Raw genomic sequence first — 9,787 nt, 5'->3', positions numbered from 1 at the left:
AGGACAGAAACTGGGGAGTCTCCGAGCCGGGGAGGGCGGGTAGACCGCCTACGTCGGCGCCCCCGCTCCGGGCTCCGACTCCAGACGCCGCGAAGTGAAAGGGGAGAAAAGAAAGGGAGAGGGCGAGACTGTGACGGGGGGATGGGGGGAAAGGCTGGGCCTGAGGTGTTAAACATGTTTTTTTTTTCTTGTGACTCGTCGAGACCAAGGGCCGCGTCTCGGCCCCTCTCAGCCAAGGTGGAAGGCGCCGGGGCTGGGGTTCATAGCCCCAACTCTGGGCTGGGGGTGGCCGCAAAGTCAGACAAGCACAAACCCAGACACAAAACCTCGCAGGTCCCGCGCCCGGGCTGCGGGGGCCTAAAACTGCCGCGCGCCCCGGCGGAGCGGCGGGGCAGCGCGCTCCGACCCGACCGCGAGCGGGCTATTTCAGCAGCTCCGGGCTCTCGGGGCGTTTGCAAAGTCTTTCTGCAGCCGAGGAGCGGCGGAGCAGAGACAAACTCCCGGGTTCCCCCCCGCCCCACCCGCTCCGCCCGCCGCCTCCTCCTCCAGCGCCCCCACCGCGCCCCCCTCTCACACACACACACACACACACACACACACACACACACACACACACCCGCCACCCCGGGCGCGCCGGCGTTGCCTGCGAGCGGCGGCGTGCAGGACTTGAAGTGGGTGTTCTTCCCCACTCCCCACCCCCGAAGCGTCGCCCCCACCCCCCGCCCCTCCGCCTTCTCCCCTCCCTCTCCCTCCTACGCAAATAAGAACTCGGCGATTCCCCTCCTGCCGCTTTGATTTCGGGCACCTCCGACAGATAATTGGGAAGGGTTTCCAGAAGGTGGGAAATGTCACCTGATTCACACTGAACTTTTAAAAGCTCCCCACCCCCAAGGAGCCGCGCACACCCTTGCTCGCGGCCGCCCTCCCACTGCCCCACACACTGGGAGACCGCCCACCGCAAACCGCGGAGACCCCCGTCTAGATTTAAAGCGCGGCTGCGCCCGGCTTCTGACGTCCATTGAATCGCGCGGGCGGCCGGCGGCGAGCGCGGGGCTGCGCCGGGATCGCTGCGCCCTCCGCCGCTAGCCTTTGCGACGCGCGCCGCTCGCCCGAGCCACCCGCCGCCGCGCCCGCTCCCCGCGCCGCCGCGCTCCTCGCCCCGCGTCTGCCCTCAGGATGGTCGGTCCCAGGCACCAGCCCGGCGGGCTTTGCCTCCTGCTGCTGCTGCTCTGCCAGTTCATGGAGGACCGCAGCGCCCAGGGTAAGCGAGGGGGGATGCGCTGGGAGGCTCGGCTGCGGCAGGGGTTTGTACTTTTCTGTCGTCTGCACTGGGTCTGTTCTAAGCAACGCTGCTCTCGGAAGATGTTGGACCAACTTGGCGACTCTAGGATGGAGCGGAGTGGGAAAACTGAAGGCAGTGACACTTCAGGACTGCCAGCCGAGTTAAGGAGCGCGGTTATCCTTTAAAAGGAAAAGGAGTAAGCTCGAATCTCTCTCAGTAGTTAGGGTTAGATGCTCCAAGTTCTGGACATAATGAGTTTAGATGTTATCTCCCCTATTTTGGCTCTGAAGAAGGGGACAAGCATCAGTAGCCTGGAGATTTAAGTCGATCCATTTACAATCTAACCTCTTTCCCTCCTACATCTTTTGGATACTTTAAAAAATGACTGGGGGGTTGGGGGGGGGAGATACTGAAATTTCTTTGGTGGCTGGGGGACGTGGTTTCAGCAACTTTGCCCAAACTTGGAGATGTGGGTGCTGAAAATTTTAGAGGGAAGAGTAGTTTTCTGCCTAGTGGATGCTTCTTCCAACCCCATCCCCCCAACCCCGCAAAAAAAAAAAAAAAAAAAAATTTACCCCGGAGTGTTTTGAGTAGTTTACAATTTATTTTCTGTGCGTCTTTCCTCCGACTAACTTTATGTAGAACAGCGAGGAGCTCACAACTTATTTAAATTCTGAGATGCATTAAGAGCAAATTTCTAAAGTTTAGGGGTTTTTTATTAAATTTATTTCAATTAGTCTTTGGGCACAATTTTTAAAAATAATAATAATAGCAGCTTGCGGTCCAATTATTGTTCAAATTATATAGATGATTCATAAGAAGTCTTCCTGACCAAAATCCTAACATGAAAAGGGGGAGGAAGGAGGGAAAATTACTTGCAAAGATTTCTCGGTAGGTATGAGATAGGTGTGTGTTACTGTGAAATAGTAGGAAGGCTCCCCCTTTTCTTTTTTCCCCCTACACTTTTCTTGAGACAGACCTGTAACTTTCCTTGCTTTAGCGTTAACGTTTTGAGTGTGTTGTAAACTGTCCCCCTGGGCACTGCCCCCTCGCCGTCGGCACCGCACTACTCTGAGTTGCCCGCCTTTCGGGGCGAGGCGCTGCCTGGGTGCCGCGGACGTGGGCGCCGGGGAAAGCAGCCCTCGGAGATTTCGAAAGATCGCGGTGGCCGCGGGCGTCCTCTGGGTCTGGCTGATTGCAAAACGGGCCGGGCGGGCTGGCGGGCGGGCTGCGCCTCGAGGCCGCACAGGGCAGCTCCGGGCAGGGCCCGGTTGCTTTTTTGCTTTCATTTTTCACAAGTGCCTTTTGCTTGATCTGTTCTTGTTGTGTGTGTCTGTGTCGGTCTCTCTTTCTCTTTCTGTCTGCCTCTCTCTTAAGTTCTCCTACTTTCTTAACCCCTGTCACAAATAATACCCCTACCGCCTACGTGAAACCGACATGTAAAAACATCCGTCGCATCCTGTTTTTGTCAGGTTCTTTAATCTGCTCTTCGAGTCGCTGCAGGTTATGAAATGGGACGAATAAAAGTAAACAGTCTAGTAAAAGTCAATGCAAGCTGCACGTGTTGTGTCTGGGTCACTGGTAACTGACATTGATATGGCTGGGGCGCTCTGGCTTCTCGCTCTCGCCTTGCTTCCCCCTCACCCACCTCCCACCTCTTCAACCGGCTTTCCCCCCCCTTCCCCCACCTCTTTACTCCCTTCAATTTATTTTCTGCTTTTTTCTCCCGTCTCTCTCTACTCTTCGACACCCCCTCCCTCCCCATCCCCGCTGGGTCTCCTTCCCTCGCAAGCTCGCCGCCTCCCTCCCCCTACTCTGCCTCTCTCTCACCCACCTCCCACCCCTGTCTCCTCGCAGCTGGGAATTGCTGGCTCCGCCAAGCAAAGAACGGCCGCTGCCAGGTCCTATACAAGACAGAACTGAGCAAGGAGGAGTGCTGCAGCACGGGCCGCCTGAGCACCTCGTGGACCGAGGAGGATGTAAATGACAACACGCTCTTCAAGTGGATGATTTTCAATGGGGGCGCCCCCAACTGCATCCCCTGCAAAGGTAGGACTCTTCCTCCCCAGTCTGCAGGCCCTCAGTAGAGGGCGTCTTATCCTCACCTTCCCCTTTGCCCAGCTGGGGTTTGGGATTAGGAGAGTTTTGTTGGTGGGTTCCCTCTACCTTCCCGCAGCCTTCGGGTTGAACCTTGCCTATTACACACTACAGGCAAAACACGGTTGCCAGAGTTTCCTGGACTTACTAGCCAAGTGGGGTGGTGAAGCCAGCACGCTCGCCCTGTTCGAGAGAGATTTGGGTATAGGGAGCAGACCACTGTCCCCCCACCCCCTCCTCCGCTTCTAGGAGAGAGCTGGACCCCTCTGGGGCGAACTCTTGGCCACAGGATTGTACACGGCCTCCACAGCCCTCCCGGTTGAACTGCATACTGCTTGGCCCTGGTTTTGACCCATGCCTCTTTCCACCTCGTAGAGACCTGCGAGAACGTGGACTGCGGTCCAGGGAAAAAATGCCGAATGAACAAGAAGAACAAACCCCGCTGCGTCTGTGCCCCCGATTGTTCCAACATCACCTGGAAGGGCCCAGTGTGTGGGCTGGACGGGAAAACCTACCGCAACGAGTGCGCGCTCCTCAAGGCCAGATGTAAAGAGCAGCCGGAACTAGAAGTCCAGTACCAGGGCAAATGTAAAAGTAGGTCCTCCCTGGCTCCCCTCCTCTAGCCTTCTGCCTGAGGTGGACCCACTGGAAGACCCCTGGGGGGCCGTAGAGTCCACTCTAAGAGCCTCACAATAATGATGATGCAAAATAAAGTAACCCTTTTTTATATTCTGAAGACTTCTTAGGAGCACTAAGGGGATCAACCTAAAGTCATAGATTTTCTCTTGAAAACCACAAGGCTCCCAAAGTGCTTTTGAAAAAGCTGGGTGCTTCCCTTTTATGATTTCCTTGATAATACCAAATGCTCACGGCCTAAGGGCCAGGAAGTGCCTATTATTGATGTGTGTTTCCCTCTTTATTTCAGAGACATGTCGGGATGTGTTCTGTCCAGGCAGCTCCACATGCGTGGTGGACCAGACTAATAATGCCTACTGTGTGACCTGTAACCGGATTTGCCCAGAGCCCACCTCCTCTGAACAGTATCTTTGTGGGAACGACGGAGTGACCTACTCCAGTGCCTGTCACCTGAGAAAGGCTACCTGCCTCCTGGGCAGATCAATTGGATTAGCCTATGAGGGAAAGTGTATCAGTAGGTATTCTGGATTAAGCAAGGAAAAATGGAAACAGGATCAGAAAGGCTAGTTGTAGTGTTAAAACTGTGGAGTTAATCAATAAATAAGCCCAAAGCCTCTCCGTAATGCATTGTTTCACCAAAGGGAGAAATACTCTCCAGTTTGGGTAAACTGTTTGAACCACAGCATTCCTCAAGGAAACAGTTATCTTCCAGAAGCATTGGCATATATGTTGAAACGCCAGCAAGAAACAGGAAACAATTTTCTGTCTTAGGAAACTTAGAACTCACTCAATTTTACACATACTTTAGGTGCTAGACTTGCTGGAAGCAAGAAATAATTGCTTAACAGTTCCTAAAATCTGTTACCAGATTCTAATAACTGATGGAATTCTTTATCTCTCAAAAGATCCCGCTTGTGGGAAATAATCAAATACATATTTAACTCAAGATTACTGTGATAACCTGTTCCCCCAAAATACCATTTCCATGTACTAATAGGGTATATAGGAAACGTGTGTGTTTGAGTTTCAATTTTGTAATCAAGCATTCTTGCATAATATCTCCATTATCCTATTAGTGAGTTTGTATTTATTGACAGGGGACTAAAGAAAGGGAGAAATGGGGAAAGAGGGAAATCAATTTACTCATCACAGGCATATTATATCCTAGAAGCAAAGTCCTGTGAAGATATCCAGTGCACCGGTGGAAAAAAGTGTTTATGGGATTTCAAGGTTGGCAGAGGCCGGTGTTCCCTCTGTGATGAGCTGTGCCCTGAGAGTAAGTCTGAGGAGCCTGTCTGTGCCAGCGACAATGCCACTTACGCCAGCGAGTGTGCCATGAAGGAAGCTGCCTGCTCCTCAGGTGTGCTGCTGGAAGTGAAGCACTCCGGATCTTGCAACTGTAAGTGCAATTTTAACCTTGCTGCAGTTTGAGGCGCTCCCAGGCAAGCCCTAGGGAATGGAGACGTAAAAGCACGGAAACCTTCCAATAGAAGCCCATTTCTGTTAAAATTAGGTAACTGCTAAATTTCACCAGCAATTCAGTGGTCCACAGAAAAATTCCCTGGAATGTTTAGGCTTTAGGAGTTGTCCAATGATCATCAACGGGCTTGCCTCTAAAAACCTACCTCTAGTCATTTGCCCCTAATTCTTTTGCTTTAGTAATGTGCTTTGCCGTTTGCTTTATTAACACTTGAATCTAAACTAACTGCTTCAAAAGTTTTTTTTTTCTTTTTCAAAGACAGCTTTATATGATCACACATGGGCTGCTGCTTTTCGCAGTTGCCTCTACTAACTCTGAATTAAGGACCCAAAGCAGTTATACCTAGAACACAAGAGCGCTTTTTATCTAATTTCAGGAATCTGCCCGTAAAACCTGAGCCATTGATTCTTCAGAACTTTCTGCAGTGTTTGACTTCATAGATTATGTTTAAAACAAAAAAATTTTTTTAAACTTATTGCATAACAGCAGATGCCAAAAACAAAGCATCTCACTGCAAGTCACATAAAAATGCAACGCTGTAATATGGCTGTATCAGAGGGCTTTGAAAACATACACTGAGCTGCTTCTGCGCTGTTGTTGTCCGTATTTAAACAACAGCTCCCCTGTATTCCCCCATCTAGCCATTTCGGAAGATACCGAGGAAGAAGAGGAAGATGAAGACCAGGACTACAGCTTTCCTATATCTTCCATTCTAGAGTGGTAAACCCTCCACCAGTGTTCAGTGTTGACACAGCCTTGGGCAAAAAAAAAAAAAAAAAAGGGAAAGAAAAAAGAAAAAAAATATATTGTCCATACTGTAAATAAGTGTATGCTTATTTATTTGGGGGGAAAACTATACATAAAGGACTTTCGTCCTAGAGCTCTCTCCCAGGCCACCTTGTTACTCATCGGACACGGAGAGGCAGTCATTGTGAGGTCTACTGGATGAGGCCCGTAGTTGAGACTTGTAGACATTTATTTATACTGTGTCATGTTTTATAATTTATACATAAAATGTCTGGTTGACTGTACACCTTGTTTTTGAAGAAATTTATTCGTGAAAGGAAGAGCAGTTGTTATTTATTGTGAGGTCTCTTGCTTGTAAAGTAAAAGCTTTTTTTTTTTCCTTGTAAACCATTTAAGTCCATTCCTTACTATTCACTCACTCATCTGTCTCCCTTCATCTCACTGTGGTTAGACTCTTTTCCACTTTAACAAACTTGCATGTCAGTTTCTGTCATGTTTATTTATTGGATTCTCTGCTGCCTGTTCTGTACATACATGATCCCTCGGGTTTTGTTTACAAGGAATCTTGACTGACCAAAAGGCGTTATAACTGACTCAAATAGAAGGTACAGAGGATACATCTTCGAGGAAACTCCTAGTTCAGTTCTCTTGTCATGATTTGTGAGAGAAAGGGGGATAGTAATGTTAGATTCTCATAAGATACTTTTAAGATGTTGCAAATCCAAAGACACTGAGTGATATGGGTATCTGGAGACTGAAGGAAGGGAATGCTATACATTCATCCTTTTGTTAGGTGTTTCCTTTAAGCTAGTCTGCTGTACCTCTTCAATAAGTTCTTTTTCAAACAATGTGTCACTAAAAGTTATATCAAAGCTTTATCAGTTCAAGTTTCTTGCTTTTCATAATACTTTTTTCTGATGCAATTTTATATTTTCAAACATGGCAAGTTAAATATAAATTCATTTAAATATATAGTTTTGTACTTTTCTACCATGTAAATGTGCAATGTATATAAAAGTTATAATGTGTATTTGTAAATAAATGATGAGTGAAAAAATAAAAAAATTTTAAAAAGCCAGTGGTCTCACTTGTTGATGATGTGAAAGAAGTTGTTTGGGCTTTTGAGTTAAAGTGTATATGATACATTTGCCGAAAAAAACAGAGTGAACCAGGACAATAGAAGATCCAAAGCAAGGTAAATTACAAATCACTTCAGTGGAGTCTGAAAAATAAAGGGATCTGAGGCCTAGCAACCCCTTTGCAGGAGCGACTGCATACCTAAAAACACCATCAACTTAGCTGTCCTTTTGTAAGCTCCTCTCCATAGCCAGGGGAACCCTTGATCTTCATTCATGTAAATAAAATGGATCTTAGCTCTTTAAAAAACAAAGCACATCACAAGGAAAAGTGAAAATAGACAAATACTTGACAAGCACATTCTAAAAATCAGAATATCAACTACAGAGATAGGCATTACAGGTTGGAATTCTAGGGACTTGGGGGGAGGATGAGGCAGACGTGGATTTCCACAATGACATCCATGGTTCCTCGGGATTATGTAACAACACTCAAGAGAATGTGTGTCACTATTTTGCAGAATACAAGACCGCCAAGTCACACTATTAGAGCCTAGTCCCTGTAATACATAGTAATGCATAACTAGATAATGCAGATTTTCAATTCACTGAGTGCTAATTCATTACCTAAGTATATTAAAATATCGAAGGAATGCAAGACACAAAGAAGAGAGGACTGGCTCTGTGGGAGGGAAAGAGCAAAGAACAGTCAATATCGCCAACATTGCTCAACCAATAGATAACGATCTTTCAAAAGCCATGACCCAAGATCTTTTTAAAATGTTGTCCCTTTTCTGAAAACCCTCTCTAATGCACCTATTAAAAATGGTGGTAGGGGACTCTTGGCTCTCAACTGTGGTCACCAAATTTGGTGGAGGCAGAGGGGCCTCGGGTAGGGAATTTAAATAATGATTGGGAACCTGTAAGTTTTGTTAGCTTCCCGGGGAAAGGTGAAAGGGAGTTGCAGAAGACAAACAGACTGCCATTAACCCTGGGGAAGACAAGGGTCACAACTTCCCCAGTGCCCAGAAGCTACTGGCGTGCCACTAGGTATGTGCTCTTGGGAAAGGAAAGAGCCGGCAGATACAGTTTCACAGCCCTTCCTGGAGTTGATTTGTGACTTTGCCCTGGGATGCTACATTGGCGATCAGAGTAAAAACGTCAGATTTAACAGGGACCAATGTGTGTCTTAGCAAGGCGGAGTGATAAAATCAACAGCTTGCCTTGTTTTTAAACAACATCCTGATTATTTATTTAAAATTTTTCATTTTGTATTTGTCAGCATCAATCATTCCTCTTACACACTAGACAGTATCTCATTTTCCTTCTTGGAATTCCCTACTTTTCCAGTAATCCTGTATTCGATTAATTAGAACCAAAAAATAGAAGTCTCTTCTAAAATTAAAATTAGATTAACATCATTAGGCTATTGTTAGAAGTCCAACTATGATTCAAAAAGTCTTTTAAAAAAATCTAATTCACTTAGGCGTACAATATAATAGACACAGTTGCTAGGAACTAGTTAACTAATTAAAACTAGTTTTAATTAGTATGACTGTATCCTAATCATCATTAGAAATTGTAAGCTATCAAGTAATAATGAAAAAACCTATCAGAAGTCTATTTTTCATCAGATCTCCACCTAAATTAAGATTTTTATATATTGTATGGGTATGGCTTCTAGACTATAGCAAAAATAAAATCTGGCATAATTAGAATTATTCTCAAACATGGCAGCTAAATGCAGTAACACCTTAGATTGCATCCTGTACCCAAGGAGGAAAATGCTGTAAATAACATTAATGGGCCAATTGACAAATTGGAATACTGTCTGTAGATTAAAGTACTGAATGAAGGTTGAATTTACTGAAATTTATTTCTGTAATGTGGTCACAAGAGACTACCCCTATACTTAGGAAATATACATTAAGGTATTAATGGGAAAGGGCCAAAAAGTATGTGACTTACCCTTAAAGGATTTAGAAAGAAAAAAATACAACGTTATAGTTTTTTCTCCATCTGTATTCTGAGAAAGCACACAAATGATCAAAGAATTAGAGTAAAATGTTAACAATAAGTAAATTTGAGTAAAAGGTATATGGGTATTTTTAATGCTGTCTTTATTTCTGCAACTTGTAAGTTTGAAATTATATCCAAATAAAAAGTTTAAAAATCTAAAAAGTCCTTCTCAAGGAGAGGTACACAGTAGACTGCTTCTCCCATTCTCTAGGAAAGCAATTGAAATATCAGAGTAATTTAAAAAATCATTTGTATGACCATAAGTCTCTGGAAAATAATTCCAGTGACTTTTCCAAGGCTACTTAATGAATCAAAATTGGCAATGAGAGAGTTCATGGCACCTAAACCATACCCAAACTGAGACACAGCCTTTTCTTTTCTATAATCATCTTAAAATTTAGAGTGATTAATAACTTTAGTAAAACACTGTAAATGCCCTAAAGCCCTGGT

General features: G+C 45.8%; 1 protein-coding gene across 3 annotated transcripts; it reads left to right on the top strand.

Moving 5' to 3' along the window:
• The first annotated feature begins 783 nt into the window (after positions 1-783).
• On the top strand, positions 784-7,310 carry FST (follistatin). Of its 3 annotated transcripts, none has more exons than XM_045815351.2 (6): positions 784-1,261; positions 3,140-3,331; positions 3,755-3,973; positions 4,305-4,529; positions 5,187-5,414; positions 6,137-7,310. In XM_045815351.2, the coding sequence occupies exons 1-6, from the start codon at positions 1,177-1,179 to the stop codon at positions 6,217-6,219; spliced, it is 1,032 nt and encodes a 343-aa protein (XP_045671307.1). In that variant the 5' UTR covers positions 784-1,176; the 3' UTR covers positions 6,220-7,310. The 3 variants fall into 3 exon arrangements, with proteins under 3 accessions (XP_045671307.1, XP_045671306.1, XP_045671308.1); XM_045815350.2 differs by having other exon boundaries at positions 785-1,261; positions 5,184-5,414; positions 6,137-7,309; XM_045815352.2 differs by lacking the exon at positions 6,137-7,310 and adding an exon at positions 5,872-6,129 and having other exon boundaries at positions 785-1,261; positions 5,184-5,414.
• Positions 7,311-9,787: the final 2,477 nt, after the last annotated feature.

Source organism: Ursus americanus, chromosome 15 (genome assembly GCF_024610735.1).
Source record: "Ursus americanus isolate L20-20 chromosome 15, mUrsAme1.1.p, whole genome shotgun sequence".
In the NCBI taxonomy this organism is placed as follows: domain Eukaryota; kingdom Metazoa; phylum Chordata; class Mammalia; order Carnivora; family Ursidae; genus Ursus; species Ursus americanus.
Note: the sequence above shows the minus strand (reverse complement) of the source record. Positions and strands in the feature narration are given on the sequence as shown.

Excerpts from the sequence above, each read along its gene's own strand:
- FST (XM_045815350.2), top strand. The coding sequence starts at position 1,177 with ATGGTCGGTCCCAGGCACCAGCCCGGCGGGCTTTGCCTCCTGCTGCTG. Across the intron at positions 3,332-3,754 it reads CAACTGCATCCCCTGCAAAG|AGACCTGCGAGAACGTGGAC; the intron begins GTAGGACTCTTC and ends TCCACCTCGTAG. Across the intron at positions 3,974-4,304 it reads GTACCAGGGCAAATGTAAAA|AGACATGTCGGGATGTGTTC; the intron begins GTAGGTCCTCCC and ends TCTTTATTTCAG.